We start from the raw sequence: 25,618 nt of genomic DNA, 5'->3' as shown, positions 1-25,618 counted from the left end.
AATCTTTCAAGCAGTATAAAAATTACAATGTGATTGCATTCTATTTTTCTATTTGTGAATGTTCATGAAAAAAAAGTTTGTTCCCTAATACTTATGTAAAATCATCAGTATTGTGTATGTCATGTCTGCTGCTGTGTGTCGATGGCGTGGCCTTGCCATGGACTAGAGGTCAGGTCTGTGGGCATCTTTCCCCATCCACACTGCTTGGAATAGCAGAATGTAGGTCTTTGTCTGTCTTCCTCTTCCAGCCTTATGCTGCCTGAATTTGATTTTTATATATCCTATGCATAAAACAGCTTTGGTCACCAAGACAGGCATCAAGCTATGATGAACAAAGGGCTGCCTTCTGTACCCCTGACTGATATTAGAGGAAAACCACCTTCAAGTTGTCTCTTTGCCCATTGCCAGGGGGTTAGGCTTGCTTTTACAAACCTAAATTGAGGGACCACCTGGGAATGAGAAACAACTGTGATTATTTGAATTGAAGCCAGGTGCAGAGAGCTCTTGAAGGGCAGGGTGAACTGTTCTGAGAAATAACCAGCTGTGAACTATCTACAACCAGCTGTAAACTATAGAGCAAAAATGACCTGATTTTCAGGTATAAAAACCCTGTGCTTTGCTTGTTTGGGGTTGTCTCCTGCTGTTGGAGGGGCGACTCTATTGAGATAGCAATAAAACCTCTTGCTTTTGCATCGAGCTGTGGTCTGTGAGAGTTCCTGGGAAGGGCACAGTCCAGTCCTGAGCAGTGAGACTCCAGGTCTTACATTTTTGGTGTGTTGGCTGGGAATTGAATAAATAGGCTACAAATTTGATTGTTAGTCTGACACTTATAACAATCTGTAGAAGCACATAAACAAAAAGGACACTGTTATTTATTATTTTAGTTTGAACAGTTTAAGGATTGAGTTACATTATAGTCAGATTTGAAAATGTAGGCCAACATGTGACTCTAGAGTAGTAATGTCATCACATTCCAGGAGATGCTATGGTTTCGTACTATACCAGAGCTTGTGGGCTGATTGGGGGCTTCTTAGAAAGCAGGTCTGCTTCATGCTTCACTGAAGGAAGGAAACTCTTCCCCTATGTTCTTTACCCATGTTTGCAGTTTGAGGATAAAAATCTTATTTTACCTTCTTCTCATGCAAAAAGTGAAGCAAACAAAACCAAAACCAACTTACTTTTCACAACTTCTACTATTCTTCTAAACTAGTTATCCTCTGGTGCAACACATACCTTTTTTTTAAATAATTGACTTACAAAATTAAAATATATGTTTAATTTTTATTCAGTTTTGGTAATCAATATACTCTTTCAAATATCACATTGTCTTAACTTTTGGGCCTATAGGTAGTTATTTAAACATTTCAGTATATTCAATATCATCATCCTTAGCAAGGCAACCCAGACTTAAAAATGCAAGCATGATATGTACTCACTTATAAGTAGATATTAGTTGTTAATATCCAGAATATGGTGATGTGGAGGGGTAGAAGAAGTGGGGGTGGGCTGGGTGGGCACCAAGTATAGACAGTGCTGGGGCAGGTAGGCTACCTGTGGTTCTCGGGCCCAGCTTGTCCTGTGTCCAGCAGGGTGCCTCTCCTGAAGTTTGGGCCCAGGATATGGTGATGAGGGTGGGCTAGGCAAACACTAAGAAAGTGGGCATAATCCACTGATAATGAGTCTATCTGGGTGTGATCGCTGGTGTGGCAGGTGGTTTCCACCAGGGTTGTGGTTCTGGATATGGTGACAAGGAAAGTAGAGGTGGTTGGCTACAGGCTGGCAGGCACTGAGGGAGTGCCAGTAGTTTGCAAGTGTGTGTGTGTGTGTGTGTGTGTGTGTGTGTGTATGTGGGTCTTACCTGGGGTTGATGGCTTGGCCTCTAGAGGAGCAGGGAGCTTCCATTGTGTAGATGCTTTCATCAGATTGTCAGGCAGATGAGGCTCTGGGTCATTTGATCAATTATTATTGATAGAGAAATAAACCACACTGGGGTTTGTTGTTTGTTGCTTGGGGCCTGCATTCCTGATTGTGTGGAAAGGTATCCAAGGAACTTACAATTCCGAGGGCTGGGACGGTATCTCAGCTTTGAGGTGGGACAATGTCCCAAGGGTATTCTGAGACATGGGAGCCCAAGAACCTCATAGGTCTGGGTAGGGCAGTATCCCAAGTGTATCCTGAGGCGTGGGAGCCCAGTAACCACAATGGAGTGGAACAGGGTCCTAAGATTGCCCAAGTAGGGGAGCCCAGAAATCACTCAGCTCTGAGAGGAGGCCTCCTCCAACAGAGACATTACAGCTCGCAGGGGAAGCTCATCCCTGATGATCTGGGGAGCTGTGAATCCTGAGCTCCACTCCTCTCTCTAGCTGATGTAGCTCTCAGGTGAGGGTTACCCCAACTCCTGAGGAGCTGAGTAGCTTAGGAGCCTGAGCTCACTTCCTTCTCCAGCTGATGCAGCTCCCAGGGGAAGGTTACCCCAACCCCTGAAGAGCTGAGGAACTATGGAGCCTAAGCTCTGCTTCTTCTTCAGCTGTTGCAGCTTCCAAAGGAGGATTACTCCAACCCCTGATGAACTGAGGGGCTTTGAACGCTGAAATCTGCTCCTTCTCCAGCTGTTGCAGCTCCCAGAAGAGGGTAACCCCAACATCTGAGCTGAGGAGGTACAGAGCCTGAGCTCCACTGCTTCTCCAGCTAATATAGCTCCCAGGGGAGGATTGTTCCAACCCCTAATAAGCTGAGAGTTTTGGAGCCTGAGCTCTGATCATTTTTTTTTGCTTCTTTATTCTTTTCTTTGTTTCTTCTTCCAAGGAGAGAGTCACAGCAGGTTGTAAATCCCTTAAAAGAGATTTATTGGAGGACAAATATAGGAGAGGAATCCAGGAGTAGCTGCCTCTGGTCCCAGAAAGAGATAGCAGGGAACTGGGCAGAAACAGCTTTTATATAGATTTTTTTAGGGGGGGTGGAGCTTTCTAGGGCAGGGATTTCCAGAGCGTGGATTGGTGGAATTTCATGTCCAGAGCTTGGGGAGTTCAGGGATTGGTGGGCTTTCCAGTTCAGGGATTGGTAGGTTCTCATGCTCAGGGGTTGGTCTCTTTTTTTTGCTCAGGGATTGATGGGCTTTTGTCTAGACTTTTCACCACAAATCAGCATAATCTGGGATGAATCCTGTTGAAGGGCTGGAGATGGCAGTCACACAGGGCTGGGGAGAGGAGCTGGGCTGCTGGAGCTTCCTCAGGCAGAGGTCTGGCCACTTTTCTGCCTTGAGGGGTTATAAAGTATACAAAGAGTCCAAAATTTACAGAGTCCACTGTGAAGGCACTAGGCTGAATTGGGGAAGGTTGTCATTATTACGGACAGTGGAAGTAGGCATTCTGAGGCAGAAAAGGTACCAGTTCCATACCAGTAGGCTGAGGCAGGAACAGTCACCACGGACAGCTCCCACTGAGCAGCTGCCAAGAACCACCATTTTGTCTCCTGTTTCCACAACCGCACATCATGAAGAAGAAACTGACTGCCCTGAGGCAGGAAGGAGAGTCTGGCAGTGTGCCACTTTAAGCTTGAGTGATCCGCTGCTCAAGGGCTAGACAAAGGTCTTGAGGTGTGTGTGTGTGTGTGTGTGTGTGTGTGTGTGTGTGTGTGTGGTGTGTCTACACAGCTGGGAGCAGCAGCAGTGGGTCACCACAGGTTGGGGGCATTGGGACTGTTTGGGAAGCCTGCTCTAGTTTGGGGGAAGCATCTCCAACATGGCACGGCCACTGCTGTGGGCCACCACTGAGGCAGTGGGCTGCCAGGACAGATCATGTGTCTGTTGTAGCAGTGGCCAGTCTGTCACAGTCACTGGCCACCTCTCTCTGGCTCTTTCTGCTGTGGCAGTGCTGCTGGCCACTGCAGCAATGAAAGCCCTACAATGGGTGTTCTGGAATATTTAAATTCTTATTTAAAGCCCTACAATGGGTGTTCTAAGAATTAGAAGGATTTATATTTAGCACGTTAACAATGAGTACCCAATTTAGAGATAGACTGAAATGCACAAAAACCCATCAAAGACTAATGAGGTAACACAGGACAGGAGCTGGAAAAGCTGGCCATTGAAGAGATACTATGCAGCTCCAAAGTTGAGGTAAGCTTTAAGGAAGTTCCTAGCTTTGATGAACAGGACATGGTAATTGTAGTGATCAAGTGTATACAAACTTGGGGGAGATTATGTTGCCTTCTTCCTTTGGAGGATTCATTCTTTTTTTTTTTTTTTTTTCAGTTGTTAGTTTCTGTTTCCCTGGATTACTTTTTTTTTAAACTTTTTATCGATCTTTGTGAATTTCACATTGTACACCACAATCCCACTGATTTCCTCATCACCCCAAATTGTCCTTGCAACCTCACCCCACAATGAAAACAATAACAACAAAAAATATATTGCCGTGGAAGCTGTGGTGTGTTACAGTGTCAGACACTTTACCCTTTTGCCCAAACAGCTTTACTTGTGAATGTTTATTGCAATGTTATTGGTTTCATTCAAGACCTCTGGGTTTTGTTATACTATCAGTACTAGATCCTTAACCGGGACTTCCCTTAGATATCCTGTTGCTGCCCTGTGTTAGAAAGATCCTGTATCTTTGGTTCTACAAGAAATGACCCCTTCAAGTGCTCCAGCAGTTCATATATGGGGAATACATTGGGGTGGGCCAACTCAAAGCCCAGGATCTTGGTAGCTGAACTAAAAGAGCTAGTCAGCCCACTAGCTCTTTTGTACCTACAGAACCAGGGCCAACTCTACTGTGCTGCCCAGGCAAGACATGGGCTACGTTCCCATGGGCTGCTGACGTAGATGAGGGACATGGTCAGCTTTTTTGCTCTCCTGTCCTGGGTGCAACTCTCCCATGCTGCTCTGGCAAAGGGTATGGCCAGCTCTCTGTAGTGCCATATATAGCAGGTGAGGGGTGGGGCCATCTCTGAGCAGCTGCTGGGGGCAGCTGAGACCAGGGACATCCATATGGCCTTTGATGATAACTTGAAACATCAATAGCTACAGAGAACCCCACTACAGCAGGACCAAGGATCCATATATGGTCTGGGTGGCAGCATGAGCCTTATTGTGGCCTAACCTAAGTGTGCAGTATAGACTACTCACATCAAACTGTTCCTCACTACCCTTACATCTCCAGTATTGCTTCCCTTCATCGTGCAAACACAATTCAGCTTCTCTTTCTCTTCTATCTCTCTACCACTTACTTGCTGATCTTAGTTGTGCCAGGGCCTCTGGGCATATTTTGCCTCATTCACACATTTCCTGAATTTCTTTAAGGGGTTTATTTCTAATTGTTAGCTTGGGTTTTTCTGAGTTTCTTTAAGGGATTTATTCATCCCCCCCCAATGGTTTGTGTTTTCCTACATTTCTTTAAAGAGATTTATGCATTTCATCTTTAAAGGCTTGTATCATCTATATTTAGTTGGTTTTTAGGTCTTTTCCTTGTGCTTTGCAGTAGTGAAATATTCAGGCCCTGATATGGTAGACTGACTGGGCTCTGGGGAAGACATATTGACTTGGCTGTTATTGATTGCAATCTTTTTTTCATAATGTTTTTATTGAATATTTGGGAAATCCATTTCATGAACCCTGAGCACCCTCACTTTAAAGTCCTCCCAGGTCTGTCCCCATACACTTGGAGCCTCCCACCCTAAAACAGAAGAAGAAGGAACAGGAGATGGAGGAGGAGAAGGAGAAAGGGCAAAAAGAAAGAGGACAAAAAGAGAAAGAGAAGGAGGACAAGAAGAAAAAGAAGGAAAGAAAGAGAGAAAGAAAGAGATAAAGAAAAGAAAGAAAGAAAGAAAGAAGTTAAGTTTAGTTTGTGTTGCCCATATATTACTCACTGAAGCATAGTTCTGGTGGCCAACACATTAAAGAAAACAGAGTCCTTCTCCACATGCACCCCTACCAGAAATCATCAATTCTGGAAAGCTACACTTCAGCATTCTTACCACATTTTAAAAGAGTTCTCTTCAGTGGCTTCCTGTCTTAGCTGGTATTTTTGGGGGGCTAGGGTTGGGCGTCACAGAAGCCTTCTATGTCTCTCTGTCTCAACTGTGAGTCTGCAGTCATCAATACTATGGCAAAAGTATCCTTGTTGCCTTTTACAGTCAGCAGGAACCTGGGTCATGAGCATCCACATGATTGTTGTTGGCAACAGCATGGGCCACAGACATCCACATGGTTCCTGGTGTCAGCCTGTGCTACTGATCTCAGCATGGTCTCCTGTGGCAGTACAGAACATGAATATCAACCTAACTTCTGCTGCTGCATGTGCCATGGACGCCCTCTTCACTGTCACCAGGAATGGGAACCCTTGCCTGAAACTGCCCGCATGGCCAGGAACTGGATGCTGGATGGCCCAGAGACCCAGGGTAGAAACAAACACAACTTGCCAAAAAAAAAAAAAAAAAATCAATGAATGGATCCCTAATGATATTTTGCTATATTCATAGATCAGTGCCTAGCCCAATCATCATCAAAGATGCTTCCTCTGGCTATTGATCCTAGTAGATGCAAAGACTGAGACAAACATTAGGCAGAACTCAGGGAACTCTGAGGAAGACATGGAGAAAAAATTGGAGGAGCCAGTGGGGTCAGGGATACCAGGGGAACAAGGTCCCCCACCAAAATCAACTAAACGCAGCTCATAGTGGTTCAAAGGGACTGAACAGTAATTCCTACTTTGGAGACCCTTTTCCTCCTACTTGTTTGACCCACCCAGCCTTGATACGAGGGTTTGTGTCTAGTCTTTTTTTTTTTTTTTTGAGGGTATTTTTTTAATTTCCTACACCTTCTTTTTTTTAATTAATTACACTTTATTCATTTTGTATCCCCCCATAAGCCCCACCCTCCTCTCCTCCCGATCCCACCCTCCCTCCCCTTTTTGCATGCATGTCACTCCCCAAGTCCACTGATAGGGGAGGTTCTCCTCTCCTTTCTGATCTTAGTCTATCAGTTCTCATCAAAAGTGGCTGCATTGTCCTCTACTGTGGCCTTGTAAGGCTGCTCCCCCCTCAGGGGGAAGTGATCAACGAGCAGGCCAATCAGATTATGTCAGAGGCAGTCCCTCTTCCCATTACTATGTAACCCACTTGGACACTGAACTGCCATGGGCTACACCTGTTCAGGGGGTCCAGGTCATCTCCACGAATAGTCCTTGGTTGGAGTATGATTTTCTGGGAAGTTCCCTGTGTTCAAATTATCTTGTTCTGTTGCTCTCCTTGTGGAGTTCCTGTCCCCTCCAGCTCTTACTATTTCCCACTTCTTACATAAGTGCCTAGTCTTATTGCATCTTGTTTTACCATATTTGGTCGATATCATTGGAAGGCCTGTTCTTTTCTGAAGGGAAATGGATGAACAGTGGAGCTGGAGGAAAGCTGATGGGGGAAGGACTGGGAGGCATGGAAAGAAGGGAGGCTGTGGTCAGGATGTATTACATGAAAGATGGCTGAATAAAAAGACACTCTAAAAAAAGGGAATGTCGTGTCGAAATGTCAAACACATAAAAGAGGAATGTTAGGAAACTGGCAGTTTTGTTTAAATAGACCAAAGTGTACTAAAGATAAAGAGGTCACACTCAAAGTCCAAATACTGTGTACTTTTTGGAGCTCAATTTAATATATAGAGAGATTCACAGGTTTTCTTTGGTTTGACAGTGTTGAGTTTTTTTTTAATCATTTATTTAATTTTATTTTTTATGTGCATTGGTGAGAGGGTATCAGATCTCCTGGAACTGGAGTTACAGACAGGTGTGAGCTGCCATGTGGGAATCTTTTGGATAATGAGTCAATGTCTTCTCTACCACTGATTTACATGGCTGTCATTCTGTGAAACCTGAAGGAATGATCAGAAATCCATCTTTTGTTGTTTTTGAGACAGCCAGTCACCAGAGCACTCACTGCCCCACAGTTCCTTCTTCCTGAGCTGGGGGTTTGGATTTAACTCAAAGAAAGTTTTACAATGTCTTTGAGCTTTACTACCCATTTCTTTAATTTGCAGTGGTTCCTCACAGGTTAGTTGGCTGTGTTTGCATTGAACAGCAATGAATGGCTCTTTGGCATCAGGCACCATGCTCTGTGAATGCAGCTGTTTTTAATGGCGATTGGAACACATAAAACCTTATAGAAGGGCTGGAGAGTTGGCTCAGAGGTTAAGAGAGCACTGGCTGTTCTTCCGAAGGTCCTGAGTTCAATTCCCAGCAACCACATGGTGGCTCATAGCCATCTAAAGTGAGATCTGGTGCCCTCTTCTGGTACACAAGCACACATGCAGGTAGAATGATGCACAAATAATAAATAAACTTAAAAAAAAACATATAGAAGGTACAGTCTGGAGAGTAGGCATAATATTCATCTGCGTGTTCTCAGTACTGTTAAAACTCAGAGACCTTAGTGTATGAAGAACGGAGGGCGGGAGATGATTATTAGTGTACAGTGGGGTGACTGGGAGAAATGCCCTGTCCTCAAGAAGAGAAACACACTGTTTACTCTAAGAACAGTCTGGAAGAGAAATGTGATGGAAATGCAGGTTGACAGGAAAAAGGTAAAAGTAAAATTTATGCAAGGAAGAATATTAATAGCAATGTTGGTAAGAGCATAAAGATAATGGCTGTTTACATGTCCTTTCTTATTGAACTACAGGGTTTAAAGTCAATGAGTGGGTGAATATTAAAACGTTTCATTGGTACAAATAAAAATATTCCCGCCCCTGTTCACCCTGCTCCTTTTCCAGCTATCGAAAGAGTATGGCCCTGTGTTCACCGTGTACCTGGGCATGAAGCCCACTGTGCTGCTGTATGGAGACGAAGCACTGAAGGAAGCTCTGATTGACCGTGGAGATGAGTTTTCTGGCAAAATGCAATCAGCTATCCTCAGTCAAGTCAAGCAAGGGTTAGGTATGGCTCTTTGTTGAGGCTCATCCAGGACTGTACAAATGGCAACAAAGCTATTACCAGCAATAAATTTGAGAAACTGCAAGTACTTATAAGTCCATGAATAATTTTGTAAAATTTCAAAACAATTTAAAGATAGCATACGCAAAGTGTTTCCCTATGTCATTTTTTTTTTTTGCCATCTTTGCTGTTGTCATCTTCCTACCATCTTCTCCTGTTCCTGTCCCTCTTACTGATTCCCTTCTCCTCCCTAGTGGCCCCATCTCTGCTTTCACATATTATCCTCTCTTTTTAATCCCTCCTCTTAGATCTCTTCTTCCTCTCTCCTGGGCTTTACTCTTTCATTGCTCACACACACACACACACACACACACACACACACACACACGCATACACACACACAGAGAAAGAGAGAGAGAAAGAGAGAGAGCAAGCAATAGAAGCAGATGCACACATACATGCTCACATACATATCACACCCAAACACATGCTGTGCACGTGCACACACACATAAACGCACATACAACCAAACACACGCACACACACACACTTCTCGGTTCTCTATAACAGAAAACACTGTGGCATTTGCTTTTAAGAGTCTGGCTTCTTTTAGTGGAAATAATAATTTACACTTTCATTCATTTTCCTGTAAATGTGACTTCATTCTCTTTGTGTTTGTGTAAGTTTTTATTAATGTGAATTAGTAGATTTTAGTGGCAACTGGTGTGCTAATCGTAATGTAATGTAATGTAATGTAATGTAATGTAATGTAATGTAATGTAATGTAATGTAATGTAAACATCTACAAAGTATTCCAGCATCTAAAGCTGAGGGATCATTGTGTAGCGTGGATGGAAACATTGTAGAACCACAGGATCAGGGAGTTTGCTGTAAGAATGTGTTTCCTAAACATATTAGAAGCTATATCTATAATCCTCACCAACCCAGCTTCCACCATATGAGGAGGAAAAGGTTGGCACCAATAGACATGCCGAAGTAGATGAGGAAAAGCCCATTAAGCCAACACTACACAAAGAACTGCAGGCAAGTGAGAAACGTTGAGTGGAAGAAATAGTTTTCCCTAGGAAACCAATCAGAAATGCTTTTAAAATTTAAGTGCAGACGTTTTTCTAGTCACAATGAGATGACATCCCAGCAAGCCCAGGTAAGGTAAAACTAGTCTGAGTTGAAAATGTAGTTGTGATAGTCAACCTTCAAAACAACATGACCGTACATTTCGGAGTATGGGTTGTTTTCTGCCATGGTTGCACAGCTAATTAGGAGATCTGTGCTGTCCAAGATTAGGTGGGCATATTATAGCACATGTCAATAACCTAAGAAAAGAAGGCCATTCAATATTCATATTATTGTTTATACTGATATTGTAGCTATTTTCCACCTGTTCCTAGCACAAAAAGTTGAAACAGTGATAGCTGGAAACCAAATGTATATCAGTTAATTGGGAGCATCTATGTAGAAGATGTCCAATCTTCTGATGGAGAATGAAATGCTGGCATAAGTGACAAGGGATCTTCTGCTCCTCTGTATTATTCTCTAAGACTTGCTTGAAAAGTTTATTTTTTTGGGGAGGGGTTATCTTTGACCTTGACCATTTTTAGAATTTAGAGAACTTATGTTGAACTTTCTAAATGCAAAGATCACAGAGTACATGTAAGAGTTTAAGCAAGCAGAGAGTGCTTTGTAATCCACAGGGAGCTAAGTGTCATTAATATACATATCCCTTACCTGAGGAACATAATTTGTGAGATCCTTTCCAAAGCTGAAGTTTCTGCACCTACCCCCAGTCTTCACTCAAAACCTTGAAGATAGTTAGCAGCCATTTAACCACTCAGTCATGTTCCAGTATTCATTTTTCTCTAGAATTACCACTTGACAATATTTCTAAAATTCATAAGTAGAAAAGCTAGCACCGACCTTGCCTCGACACAGTTTATTATCTTTGTGATCATAAAGGAAACATTTTGCTGACAACCTCCTTGTCTAAAAAAATGGAGGAGACCAAAGATTTACAGAGTTACTCTGAGGTTTTGAGAAGTTAATGGAAGAAGCAAGTTCTTTAGTGTGTAAAATCTAGAGTCCTTTTGGTGAAATACTAGGTGGCATTAAGAGAGGTGTCAGGCAGGGTGTGGCTGACACAGCTGTGTTGTGTGTACCTCAGTAGGAGTCAGAATTATTTTCTAAGATGAACAGTCTCAGCTAGAGTCCGTGGTAACAGATTTTTTTTTTTTTTTTTTTTTTTTTTTGTCTGAACAGGCATCGTCTTCAGCAATGGGGAAACCTGGAAACAAACACGGTGTTTCTCCCTCATGGTCTTAAGGTCTATGGGAATGGGAAAGAAAACTACTGAAGACCGAATTCAGGAGGAAGTTCTTTGTCTGGTAGAAGCATTGAGAAAAACCAATGGTGTGTATCTCTTTCTATAATTAACAGAGAGGGAAGATGAATTTTTATTACAAATATTTTTTTATAAACAGTCATGGAGTCAGAAGTCTAACTGAAAGTTACTCGGCTCTCACCACAACAGTACGGAATGCAGTAGCTTTAATGACAGCCTTTCCAAGACCCAAGCTGACTAGTTTTTGCCCAGCTAACTTTCAGTATTATTCAGGGTTCTTGTTTCCTTGTGATGGTGAAAAGAGAAAAAGGTACAGAAAAAGAGAATGCTCTTTAACTTAGGTATAGAAGTAGTACAGAAAAACCAGCCTTACATTGGCAGGCTCTGTTTAGCCACAGGACCACACCTAACTGCAGGAGGAGGGTGCAAAGGGACTAAGTATGTTTACTGGAAGGAAAATATACTTCTTGGTTGTATTAACTCTGAAAATAAGAAAGTTTTCAGGTAGCTTTTAAGGAAATGTTACAGGGTGACCAAATTGTCTAATGTGTCAGGTACAATTTTTCACATGGGAAAATAGGAAACGATGGAGCTGCCTCAGTACGAAGCTCAGTGCATGAATGCATGTGTACATGCATGTGTGGGGCATGGAGGAGGAGCAAGAGTGGGCCGGAGAGCAGACAGGAGGGGACAAGGTCAAGGTCACAAAATAGGTGGGGCTCTAGAACTTTAGTATCTAAATGTTTTTAAAGAACATCATTAGCACAATATCATCTCATTTTCTGTCATGTATTACTGTGTTTTAAACCAAAATATTCTAGATTTTTTAAATGAATACTTACCAATTTTCTGGTATTGCATAAAATGCAATTATTTCAGACGGCATTTGTATAAACAGGTTAACCTGAGGATAATTTATGAAAATGAAGTGAGTGTGTCAATGAAGTTTATCTGGTCAATTCATTACCAACTTATGCATCAGACATGTGCAGAAATGGAAAAGAACATATTGCGTGCATTGTGTATGATTTTTAGTTCATTTTCAATATACTGTGTTGATTATCCTGATGTGTTTAACTTTTGATGGCTTCCAGAATATCAGTAGCTTAGTAATACAGTATTCTGTTGACTTAGATGCAGTGTAGTTTATTCAATCACTGTACTTCTAGCTGATGCATTTATTGCAGTCTTTGACGTTAGTACATACAAGAGTAGTGTCTGAAAGTCATTGCAGATCTTTGAGATCTCTCTAAACTTATTAGAATAGTATTTTGTGGCTAACTGAGATTCGTACTTAATATATCACAGTAGATCTGGCTGGTAGATTCTCCTAGCATCCTTCAATATCTACCTGTTACTGGGTATAGCATATCCCGTCCCCTTCCCCAAACTTTTTCCAGCACAGGAGATGGAATGCCCTTCTCCTAGCTGCCCTTCTCTAAATAATGCAGCCGTTTTTGCTTTCCTGTCCTTTGTCTGCCCTTTACTTTCCTATCTTTTCCCTCGTGTACTTGTATGGGCCAGCTGTAGGTCACGTCCATTCCTGAGTCTCCCAGATATCTCTTCTTCTGGCTATGGTATCCATTTTATCTACAATAAACCATTTTCTCCTCCACACCTAGGAGCAGTCGTGACTTCCCTTTTTATTTCTTTGCCTCATCCATCTGGTGCTGAAACCTGGGGTTGGCATATGTGAGTTCCCTTTTGAGGAACGAGCCTCTCTGGCCCAAGCTGTTAGTCTAATTATCCTAAATAAACTCCAAATTCTAGAGTCTACCTTCTCAGGTACTTTTCTTGTCCATGTTCTCTAACCATTCCTTGTCTATGCCATAAGTGTTTCCCCAGCTGCTAGAGCCACCATCTGGGCACTCTTTTCACATCCCTCATTTCTGGCCTGCCACACCTTTCTGGGTATCTCTACTAAAAATGTTATCTTTTTTTCCTCCCTGCTCTCATCTATCTCTTCTGGATAAATGTCACCCAAAGTTGCTTGCTTTCTCTACTCTTACTACAAAAGCCACCCTGTTGTCCCAGGAAGCTCCTCTTGCCCTACTTGTCTCTGACAAGTTTCCCATTCTGCTTGGGGTGCCATGGATGGAAATTCTCATCACAAGGATACTTCATCCACCTTAGCTACTTTCTTTTGCCTCTGCCATGACTCTGCGGTTCTAGTACGCTCTCTCAGCTCCCACTTGCAGTCCTGAAGATTCTGCTCTCAGGTCCTTCAAAAGTTTCCTCTCCTCCTTGGAGCTGCCTGCTCTGTCTCTTCCTAGAGGCCTCCCTGGGGACTGGAGGGACTTCTCCTGCAGCTTCTCTAAGCCCAAGCCTATCTTTTTACCCCCCACCTCAATTACTGGTGTTTCTATTTCATGCTGGATTATGTAGAAAATAGCACTTGAGAATTTGTGCCTTCGAAGTTATAAGTATGTAGGACTTAAAATATATTGTTTGAGAACTAATTGCATGAGTCCTAGTCTATATCACTTCAAATCCCAACCATAATTCAGGTTCCTTTCTTTCTTATTGTTGTTGTTACATGTATACACACATACATGCATTGCTTGTGTGTCCATGTGTCCAGAGCTCACTACCTGGGATTGGGCAACCTCTGTGGGAGGTGATCCTTAGAGGAATGAATCTCCCTTTCTCAACAGCCATTGAATACTTGTAGACTGAGTCAACCGAGGGACTTCTCTCTCTAGACCCACCTCTAAATCAATACGGAAATTCAAATTCATCCAGAGATTGGAATATATGGAATTTCTTTTGTCCCAGTTGCCATGTCAATTGGTGTCATCAAACTGTTCTCATTCAGGCAACCACATTGTTGAGAGTTCATGGGTGCATTTTCCCTGTCATGTCTAGAAGATGTTTTCTAGCAGCAGGTGTACTTGTTCTCTGGCTCTTATACTCTCTCCTCTTCCTTTTTCTGTGATCTCTCCTGAGCCTTAGATACACAAGCTACATTGCAGGTGTACCAGTTAGGGTCTGGCACCCTGTAGTCACCTATTTTTGCCTTTTGATCAGCTGTGAATCTCCAAATGCTGAAAAAAGAAGCTTCTTCTGTGACATGTAAAGATACACATTTGTGATACAGTTAGAGGTTAATTTTAAAGAACTGAGATTTGTATTTAGAGGACAATTAGAAATTTGTTTTTTCCATTTCTCTAATACCAGAAGGCTCTGACTTGCTATCAAAGAATTCCCACAAAAAGAAGAGGTTTTATTTCCTTTCTTTTAGCAGATCTCAGCCTATGTGCTGTGCATTCTGCTTTGTGTCAAATCCCACTTTTTGCACTCCAATAATTCCCTGGGAAACTGAGGAGCCCTTATTCTCATGGAATGGCCCAGGGCACTATAAAAGTAGATAAGCTGTGAATGTAACATGTACCATGGGATTGCTAGAATGGGAAAATCTCATTCAAAAGTTTAAACTACTTAACACACATTGGCTGTTTGGGATTTAATAAAACACATTATTAAGATTTGTATAGACAGTGAGGAACTGTCCAACACTTAAATTTAAATTGCACACATTTAAAAATATTCTTAAATGATCTATCTTCATGCTTTTTCTTCTTTATAATGAGGACTTTAGGAGCCTGGTGAAAAATAAGAGAATATTTGTAGACTACAAATGAGATGAAGCACAGTACATAATTTATTTGGGGGACACCAAATAAGGTGTCTCTCAGGCCTGTGGAGGTCACAGTGATGATTCTTCCTTAGGTAGCTCACACTCTTGTTTTAATTTGAAAATGTAAGATGAGGATTGTATATTAACTTCAAAATTCCTTTGTTCTAGGGTGTCCTTGTGACCCTAGCTTTCTTCTCTCCTGTGTTCCCTGCAATGTGATCTCTGCTGTCATTTTCCAGCATCGTTTTGACTACAATGATGTGCTATTCAAAGACTTCATGGAACATTTTGACAGGAGTATTAAACTTTTAGCATCTCCTTGGATCCAGGTGAGGTCCAGTTCTATTTATATGTGAAAACACTCTTTGACCCTAGTCTATACTCACACTGTTCAAAAGTAATTACTCAGTTATGAGCTCTGTGGGTCAGATAGCAGGTTTATTGAAGAGCTGCCATTCTGAGAAGATGTGGGTAGTTTTCAACTTCAATGATGGGCCCTCATTTGGGTGAATTTGGGAATATAAAAGAATGGTTATAGGGTGGTAAGTGCAATGAGAAGGCCATCTGCTGACTTGTGAATTCTGTCCTCTAACTGCCCCCATTTCTGGAAGAATCCTTTCTTTTTCTCTTTGATTCCCCCCACACACACCTTGTCCCTTCTTCCCTCTCTCCATTCTTCCTAGCTTTTTTTCTTTCTGTTAGAATATACTTGGATGAAACTTATTTCCATCTTCTTGGTGATTTTTGTATGTAGTTAACCTAACATATTTGCACCTGTTAGTTCTACATTTAAATACCAGTATTAGTAAATATTTGGTTTTCTGACCAAAGAATTTTATAACAAAGCCAGTGGAAGATTAATATTTCAGTATGCTTGGTAACCTGCAACATTTCTTTGTATTATTATTTTTACTATATAGCCCAGGCTAGCCTTGAACTTGTGATCTTTCTTGTCTCGCTCCTTGAGCTGCTGAAATTACAGATGTGTCTGTTTACTATTAGTACCTTATAAAAAGATTTTATTATATTTCAAATTATGTGCACCCGCATGTCTGTCTGTGAGTATTCGGACATGTGAGCGCATGTGCCCTTCAAGACCAGAAAAATGTGCTGGATTTCCTGGAACTGGATTTACAGATCCTTGTGGGCTGCATGACATGAGTGCTGTGAACTGAGTTTGGGGTGTCTGTATCAGCAGCACATGTTCTAAACTTCTGAACCACCTCTCCAGGTTGAACATTAGTTTAGTGTTTTTTAGAGAGCAGTAATTTCTGGGGATAGTGATGTAGTCTGGGTTACACAGTAAGCTTGGGGCTAACCGGGCTGCTTATCGATACCCTGTCACAAACATTTACAAACAAACAAGAAGAAAGCTGCAAAGAAAAAGCCCACCAAAAGTATGTGAAGACGGTTTAAATGATTTTAAATTTCCTTTTTTACAAAATTTCTAGTTTAATTGCTCATTCTTACTTATTATTCCTAACCAACTTGTGAACTTTCAGCTCTATTTAAAATGTATGAGAAAAGGATGATATGAAGTAGAATAGGAAGAAATATATAGTATCAGAGAGCTTCAAATTTATCAAAGCATTTCTTTTGGAAAGCAACAAAACCCCTTTTCTGATTTTGCCCAATATTTGGGCATAGAACTTCAGGTTACAGAATGCATTTCTTACTATGGTACAAGGGCAGAAAATGTTTCTAAGCTATGCTGTACAACCACGAACAAGACATGGTTCTATACATTCTAAGGGCAATATGTGTTCCACAAAACAAGGGCAGTGGAGAGCAAATAGTTTATCCCATTCAGTACTGGAGCAATAAATTGGATCCTAGCTATATGAGCACCTCCTCCAAAGCAGTTCTTCCTTGCTTAATTTCATTAGAAGAGTTTAATTAATATTTTACTCTCATTTATAATAAGATAGAAGTTGAGTATATAATATCTTTACTTCATAACTTTTTCCCAAATTAAAGGAAAACTACAGATTTTAAACAGCTGGCTACTGGGTAAACTTTAAAAATTATGTGTACACACACAAACAAACACACACTAACAGGAGATTATAATCACATCTTTTTCTTTTTCCCGTTTCCATCCAGTTCCTCTCATAAACTTACATTCAAATTCAAGGTGTCTTTTTCTTTAAATGTTGTTACATATAAATGAACACATCAGTGTATTATTAAAGCCTGCTTAGTCTGTTTAGTGTTGCTTTTATGTACATGATTTCAGGGCTAATCACGTGGTACTAGAAAACCAATCAGGAGAATCTCCAGAGAAAACTTATTCTCCCTCTCTGTGTAGTCCTTGCTTACCCAGGAGTGGGATCTCATGAGATTCCCTCTTCCACTTTAGCATGTCTATTAGTATTACCATTTTTTTTTAATCTGCTGAATTATGTGCAGGGTCAACTGGGGTAAAGACTGCTTCTACCCCTGCTATCACTAGTTTGTTGTCTCAGAATTTCTGACTAGTAATTCTGCATCTCAGTGTTCTCAGTAGGACAGAGGGAACGGTGGGATTAGCCCGCACACCCCTTTGGAGATCTGTTGTCAGGAACTGAACATGATCTGGGGTTGCTGCACAAGCTGTGAAGGTGGCAGTTTCGATCAGCTGATCCACGCTGTGCCTGCTTCTCCGAATGCCAGGCATGCAGGAGCACAGGAGGCACGTGGAGCTCACCTTTATGAAGTGCTGAAGGGCCAAGTATGGCCTGGAAGGTTTGCTGACTGCACTAATGCAAGTTTGCTTATCTTCCAGCTGTGCAGTGCCTACCCTGCTTTATGCCATCTCCCAGGAAGCCATAATGAATACTTGAAGATTCTGACTGAAATTAAAGCATTCATATTGAGGGAAATAAAAAGGCATCAAGAATCTCTGAACCTCAGTAGCCCTCAGGACTTTATTGACCATTTCCTGATTAAAATGGAAAAGGTACAGGTGACCCTGACTTACTACTTTATGTGGGTGCTTTGACTCAGCTTTCTTTTTTGGTTTGGTGAAAGTGGGATTTTCAAACTAGTGTTTCTTCTATACATATTCATTGTTGTGGAACCAATTTCTTAGGCAAATCATACATAGAATATCTTGGTATTGTTAGACTTGGAAAATTTATGTTTACCATGTTCTAGGCTAGTTTTTTACTTTGAGGCAAATAAAAACACATAGCCACTTAAGATTGATGTAACGTCATTACATGTAAATGAACCTTCAGGAATACAGGTGTAACAACTTAGGGAACACAGGCTTTTCTTTAAAAAGACTCTAGAAATTCTTTGCAGTTGAGCTAGGCATTGAGGAAACACCAGTTTAGAATAACAAGAGGATACATTAGAGGATAGTAGTCATAGTAGTCATCAAATGAGATAACGTTGAGACAGTGACGTGGAATTGAATTCTGATGGTGGATGTGAGGACTGGAGGGTTAAAAAAAAGCAGTGGGGTTTGGATATGTGTAGTCCCAGAAACTTTAAACATTGTAAAGATTCATTGGGTGCTTGTTACAGTTATTTTTATACATGTTTCTTTCTTAATCTGGCTATCGGATAAATAATTGGGACTCATATTTATTTACTAATAAGCTTCACAACACAATAACTGAGTAGATATTACTCTGAGTAGATATTAACCCTCTAAGCTAATTTGGCTTCCTCCCAGTGTGCATTCCAGCAATACTTGCACTTTGTGGCTTTCCCAGGCTCCAGCACCTTCCTCCTGATGTTTCTGGACCTCTGCCTGTGGCTGAATTCCTTTTCTGAACCCACCACTTTCTCTCCTTTAACTCTTCCTACTGGTGGTAGGAAATCGAGCTATATTATCTCCCCTGCTCAGTGATTGGCTGTAAGCTGTTTTATTGACTTATCAGGGGACCATTGGGGAACTGAGTTTAAACAACATTAAGACAGGAGATTCTCAGAACAAGGCTTGCAACCAGATATGGGGATACAGAAATTAGCATTTGAATTACACAATAATTTTATGCCTACATATGCCCCTTTTAGTCTAATAAAAGCCTCTTTCTCTTATAATAACAAAATATGTAATAATAACAATTATGAAAATATTAGGTAAGGTTGACATTTGTATATTTTTAGCACCCTTGGATAAAATATTCTACTATCTCTCACCTTTTGTCATCCTACACAATTTAAGTTTAACTGTGAGACTTTAGTATCTATTCTTAAATCCCTTGAGAGACTTAAGAAGTAAATATTACCTAATATGTATGAAGTGTAGCTTCCAAAAGTGTAGAAATGACAGAGATATTTGGCTCCCTGGACAGTTCCCCAAAATTTTCTATAACATCGGAGCATCATCTTTAGCTTTCTAGTCCAGAATATTTGACAGACTTTTCTGTGAAGCAGGAAGTATAAAGGACTGCCTGCCTTGTCCTGGCAAAGCTCAGCAGTCAACTCTCCTGCATTCTATTTGTCCAGTTTTGACAGTTTTTTTTTTGTCTGTAATTGATGGAAGGGCATTTTCTCATCCAGGGGTTAGACTGGTACATGTGAAGTCTTTGATGCTCTTTGAAATGGCACAGGGGTGCTGCCAGAAGCAGACCTGTCTCATTGCCAAAAAAGTCCTAGTTTAATAAAATCTTTAAATGCCATATTCTGTAGATCTCTGAGGTTTTTGAAGGCCATTTATTTATCTAATCTAAATTGTTTTTAGGCATTTTCATCTCTCAATCTAGGAAAGACATTTTTGTAATTAACTAAACTAATATCTAACATGAGCATGAGTTTGACTGTTTGACTATGCATTTCTTAATTACCCTAACAGTCAGCAATAGCAGCTTTAAAAAGGATTGAAATTTAACATTGTATTTTTAAGAATTAAAAGTTACAATATCTTAGCATGTTGTAACCAAATATAATCTTAAAACTATATGAATATAGAAAGAATTATACCAGCGTAAGATTTTTGGCTTATTAATACTCTTTGGTCTCAAAGCAGATTTAATAGTCTACCCTTTTGCTTACTATTCCTATAACCAATCCCTTTAAAATAATAACAAATATCTATTACCTACAGAATGATAAAAAAAACCATCCACTCCCTTTTGGAAATGAGGCATAGTTTTCTTAAAGTGCTTCCTGCTGATTTGGCACACTTTTTTTTTTTTTTTTTGTATGGACCCAAGAAAATTGGGATGTTGTCCAATCTTAAAAAAAACTAGCTGAAACATTTTTGTTCAGTCTCAAGTTCAGGGCTTATCAGAAGTCCTGACTGGAGAAGTCTTTGATGCTGGATGAAATTGTCCCAGATGCAAATTTTGAGAAAACAGTGGTATTGAGGCCATCTGTGGGGCTGGATCACCTAGGCTACTTGTCTTGTCTTTTTTGGTGTCTGATTCTCTTGCTCTGAAAAATATTATCTATTAAAGGCATTATATATTTTTTGTATTAATACACATATAGACTGTGCACTGATGACAGTTCATTTAAAGTTGATTCTCTGCTCTCTGTTCAAGCAGGTAAGGAACCAAACTCTAGGACACATTTTTATCTTTGCCATTTAAAGGCTAGCATGATAAATCCTGGGGAATTTTGTTGCCAAACATTTAATGGCTGTGCATAGCTGAAGTCCTGACCAGATACATTTTCATGTCTCAGTCTCAGTGCTGTTTCCAAATTATGTTACCTGTTTTGTTTAGTCTTCTTGATTTCTTTCTTTCTGTCTGTAGCTTAGCTGTTGAGAAGGTCTCCCCCTGTCATATCTGATTTCGATTAGTTTAAGTGAATGACATAGTTCTTGTTTCCTGTTGTGACAAGAGCATATTCTCCTCCCCAGTACAACACATTTCCTGTCTTCCATTTTGGAATTAGGACATTTATATGCTGATCTAATTCAGCAGGTTTTTTTTATATAAAATTAATTGTAACTTAGCAGGTGTGCTACTCATCTCATTTAAAAATTTTGAGATCAATAAATCATTATTTAATTTATTTTGGGGAGATATTACATCCCCCTTCTGTTTTATGACTATCTTTTAAAAATTGTTAGATCTTTTCATAATTGTTTGACGCATGGGATTATAATTTATATCTATGACAGATTTCATGTCATAAGTTGAGGAGTTGCCTCTGTTTTGTCTGTGGGTTTTTATTTTTTTATTTTGAAGGTGCTTCTTGTTTTATCAACACAATGACAGTGATAGGCATGGCTTTAATTTTTTTTTTAATTTGTTACCATTTATTCACTTTGTATCACTGCTCTAGCCCCCTCCCTCATTGTTAGGATTGTGTAGCAAAGTTACAAGGTGGGTTCACAAATCATGCCATATGACTGGTTCCAAATGGGAGGTTTATTAAGGGAAGGAGGAAGGGTCACAGAGACTGTCTCTGGGCAGGGCAAGAGAGAGAGAGAGAGAAAGAGAGAGAGAGAGAGAGAGAGAGAGAGAGATTGGAGGTGGTGCGAGTTATAAGGTGACCCAGAGCATACATAGGTGCTTTCAGGTGGTCTGTAGATGTCTTCACAGTTGCCTGATATCCCGTTCATCAGGTCCCTTGGGGCTGGCCATAGAGATGCCTGCTTACAGATCCCAATCTTCCTTCCTTTTTGTTTTATTAAAATGTGAGGAGCTAGGAAGGGGTGATGGTGGGGGAGGACATAGAGGTGCCCTTTGCTCTTCAAGCTACTTCCTGCTGATTAGGAGCATTGTCATTCTCAGGCTATAGCTCATCTCCACCATCTGGTGGATGAGCTCATTGTCATCTGGTTCTGTGGGCAGAGGTTGATAATCCTGTAAGAGTAACTGACTAATGGTTTGGTTAGAGAATTTTTGCATTTCTTGTTGGAGTAATATAGAGAGGAAGTTAATAAAGCAGAGTGCAAAAAGCAAAAGCAAAAACAAGAGGGGTGAGGAAGGGCAGAACCCATTTCCATAGGGGGTTCTTGAAGGCCCAAGAGATAGAGGCCTGGAGCTGTTCCCTTTGCTTTTGTAAATCTGACTGGAGTTGGATTTTGTCTTTTGACATAAAAACATCATTCCTCCTGGAGGAATATGCAAAGGCCACTTTCTTTAGCTGTGAGGAGATCCAATCTACGTCGGTTTTGAAGTACTACTGCTGCCAGTGAGTTGATCCGTCCTTGGAGGGTTAGTATTGTCTGAGCCACTTGCTGAAGGTCCTGGATGAACTGGGAAGAAAGCTGATAATACAAAGTTAGCAAAGCGGCTAGCTCTGCTGTCCTGGTCCCAACAGCTGCCGTGATTCCTGCAACAGCCAAGAGGGGCAAGATTTGAATTGCCCTCTTATTCTGCTGGGCAGCTATTGAGTCCATGACTGGGACTGGTAGGGGCTCCTTTTCACTTATCACACCTAGTTCGGAGAAGAGGAGCACAACTGTGCAAACTCCTAACCAACCAGCAGGCAGACCAGAGTGCCACAAAGAATTATTATTAGCAGTAGGGCTTTGGGGTTGAGATGAGGTATCAAGGATGATAGTTTTATTACACTCTAAGAAACTTAGCATTTCTACACTGTGTCCCAGATGCCTTGAAACAGCTTGCCATGACAAAGAGGGTGATATGAAAAAGGTAAGGGGGTCATGGCAACATCAGAGTCAGGGCAGTTGGTAAATGGTGAAATAAGGTTACTCGATAAAGTCACTAGAGAAGCTGTCAGCAGTAGTTCTGAGTTGGTCCCAGGTGGGACACACAGCCAGCCAGCTTTAAAATGGCCTGGTTGGGTCACATTAAGGAGCTTGTAGGTTGAGGTCAGAGTCTAAGTAGGAGACAAAATGACAGACTTGTATTATTTAGGAGGGGAGAGGTCAGAGAGGCAATGACCTTAGATGCTGGAGCCCGCCAGCAGAGTTGAACAGTTCCTGAATGGGAACTGAGGATTGAAATAATTAAAGCAAGTCACATCAACACAAGAAAGAAGTTTGTGGAACTGCCAAAATTGTTTTCTAAATCTACCTCCCTATAGCAGATATGGTCCAAGGTTACACAAACAAGTTTTAAGAAAGTTGGTGAAACTTCCTTTTTTCTGTCTCAAGGTGAAGGCCAGGGTGGAAACTGTTTTTCGATAAATAACAAAGCAGCTTGATAAACAAGCAGCTCTCCACACTTAAAGGAGTGTTTAATTACCTTCTTTACTTCTCCATCCCCAGAAATTGGGTAATATACCAGGTAGGATCCTATAGCTGAATGACCACAGGGGAATGGTGCCTAGTGACAGAGGGCTTTTGGACATCCCAGACTTGGTGTTCCACTTGAAAGTCTGGGAAAGGAAGGAACGTCTTACAACTAGTAGGTAGGGTATCCAGGAGAAGGAGGAGAGAGGACGCTGGTGAGCTTGAGGTCAGGTGAATGGGTGGAGTAAAGAGATAGAGGCTTCCACTTTGGCTAAAAATCCTTTCCCAGTAAGGGAAACTGGACAGGTTGGCAGTACTGAAGGAATGAGTCAAGGGAACACCTCTGAAAATACAATTAAGTGGTGGAGTCGGACAAGGCTGTCCCCTACCCTGACAATAAGGGAACTAGAAGGAGAGGTTGGTCCCCTATACTCCATCAGGACTGAGTAAGTGGCTCCGGTGTCCACAAGGAAGGAGATAGGCTACCCTGATACCATGATAATTACCCATGGTTCCCTGCTAGTGATGGCAGTGGTTGCGTCAAGGGAACCCAGGCACCTTCAGCTGTCTGTAGCCAAGGGCTAGAATATTGGCTGGAGGGTGATCTGGAAATAATGCCCCATATAATGGGAGAAACGGTTACAGTTAACACCCCAATGTCCTTCTTGGTAGCATTTTGGACATGGCCCCAGTGCCTTGTGGGGGTTAGGACAAAACTGTCCCCAGTGGCCTTCTTGACCACATTTGAAACAGGGACCCCATGGTCCTCATGCCTTAGAAGGCAAGGGAGCCTGAGTAGTGGCTGAGGCCGGTTGGATGGCTTTGGCCAGCATTTGGTAGTTTTGCTTGTGGGCTTTCTCATCTCTCCCATGGTACACCTTAAAGGCCAGAGTTAAGACTTCTGCCTGTGGAGTCAGAGGTCCTCTCTCTAAGCATTTAGGCTTAGCCCTGATGTTGGGGTAACTCTGGGAGAAAAAATAGGTCATCAGAAGTTACCTATCCCTCTGTACTTTCAGGGTCTAGATTAGTTTGTTGTATAATGCTCTAGGAATTGAGATGGGTTTTCATTCTTGTGCTGAATGACCTCCTGGAGCTTTTCATAATTAACTGGCTTAAGGGCAGTCTTGCAGAGACCAGCCAGGAGGCAAGTCATGAATTGATCTGTGGCTAAAATGCCTTCCCAGGTATTATAATCCCAATGTGGATCCTGGTTGGGCACCAGTATCAGCCCCAACCAGGTGTGCTGTGTTTGTTTGGTGAACCTCACCTGCATGCGTTCTAGCCTGTTCCCAAACTTGCTTGTACTTCTCAGGAAATAGGTTATTGGTAAGAATCATGTGTGTGTGTGTGTGTGTATATCTCTGTGTGTATCATGGAAGGTAAGTCTGTAAGATTGAGATATTGAAATTATCTGATGAAAGTAGAAGAATTAGAGGTATAAGATCCTAGTCTCTTTTCTACTTTAGAAAGTCCAGTTAATGAGAAGGGAACATGCACCCTAAATAAGCCATTCATACCGGCCACCTCCTGCAAGGGAAAATTTGAGGCTGGTTTATGCTGAGTAGAAGAAGAAGGGGTCTTTGCTATACAGTGAGAATGGGTAGCAGGGGGGGGCTAATAGCTGTTTGTGGGGTGAAAGTGGGTGCCAAAGTAGGACAACTAGGACAACTTGTTGCTGAGGAAGGGGGTGAGGGTTCTGGAGAAGCCAAAGAGGAAGATGAGGAAGCAGAGGAGGTTGAGAATGGCATGGTGGAGGTTCATCCATGGGGTCAAAGGTAGAGAACTTTTGAGGTTGAGACTTTGTATCTAGAAGAAGTTTGTGGCTGCCCCCAGGGACACTTAGGTACCACCTGAGAGAGTGCTGGAAGAGAGAGAGAGAGAGAGAGAGAGAGAGAAAGAGAGAGAGAGAGAGAAAGAGAGAGAGAGAGAACAAGGAGACATGAAGGACACCAAGCCTTTGATCAAGGTGCCAATTTATTGAAGGGAGCCAGTTATATAAAAGCAGGAGAGAACAAGGAGCTTTCTCACTGTAACATCCATCTGTGTCAGCTGGCAGCTCTCCTGAGGATTTACGCAAGGTTGCATGGAAGCTGCTATCTGGCTCCCAGGGTGCTCCGGCCAGGGGAGCTAAGGTTATTCGCGGGTTAAAAGAGAATCCAAACCTGTGAAAAGATGGGCGAGAAAGAGAAACCAGTCCAAGCAAACAGATGCTTGTCAAGGACTAACTTTACTGAGCAGAATCAGCTTTAAATAGGGTTCAGGATGAGGAAGTAGGGTGGGTGAAACGTTACAGATTCTTCTCGGCCAGGGGCCTGAAAAATCTTGTGATAAGCCATGGTTCTGTGAGCACATCTCTGCTGTTGCCAAGCAGTATGTTTACTGCAGGTAAGGGAACGGGCAAGTTGAGGCAGGTTGGTGAGTTTCTACAGGTGGTCTCTGACATCTCCAAGCAGTATGTTTACTGCAGGTAAGGGAACGGGCATCTCCAAGCAGTATGTTTACTGCAGGTAAGGGAACAGGCAAATTGAGGCAAGTTGATAAGCTTCCACAGGTGGTCTCTGAAGTTGGCGAGTTCCCTCAGGTGGTCCCTGACACCAGGGTTGTACTGAGCTTGCTTATCTTGT

The 25,618-nt window shown here is 41.7% G+C and overlaps 1 protein-coding gene and 1 non-coding gene across 2 annotated transcripts in view; one reads left to right on the top strand and one right to left on the bottom strand.

Moving 5' to 3' along the window:
• Positions 1–272: 272 nt before the first annotated feature.
• LOC129665230 (small nucleolar RNA SNORA48) lies at positions 273–413 on the bottom strand. The gene has a single exon (XR_008718349.1). It is a non-coding gene; the product is annotated as a small nucleolar RNA SNORA48 (small nucleolar RNA).
• Positions 414–8,761: 8,348 nt separating this feature from the next.
• LOC129665057 (cytochrome P450 2C70-like) overlaps positions 8,762–25,618 on the top strand; it is a 38,071-nt gene continuing 21,214 nt past the window's right edge. Inside the window, 4 exon segments of the mRNA XM_055591534.1 lie at positions 8,762–8,918; positions 11,190–11,339; positions 15,077–15,237; positions 17,673–17,846. Coding sequence (XP_055447509.1) covers positions 8,798–8,918; positions 11,190–11,339; positions 15,077–15,237; positions 17,673–17,846 — 606 coding nt within the window. The 5' untranslated portion in view covers positions 8,762–8,797.

This window comes from Psammomys obesus, unplaced genomic scaffold (genome assembly GCF_907164565.1).
Source record: "Psammomys obesus unplaced genomic scaffold, mPsaObe1.curated_primary_1811, whole genome shotgun sequence".
Classification (NCBI taxonomy): Eukaryota; Metazoa; Chordata; class Mammalia; order Rodentia; family Muridae; genus Psammomys; species Psammomys obesus.
The sequence above is the reverse complement of the archived record's forward strand: the minus strand, read 5'-3'. Positions and strand labels throughout refer to the sequence as shown.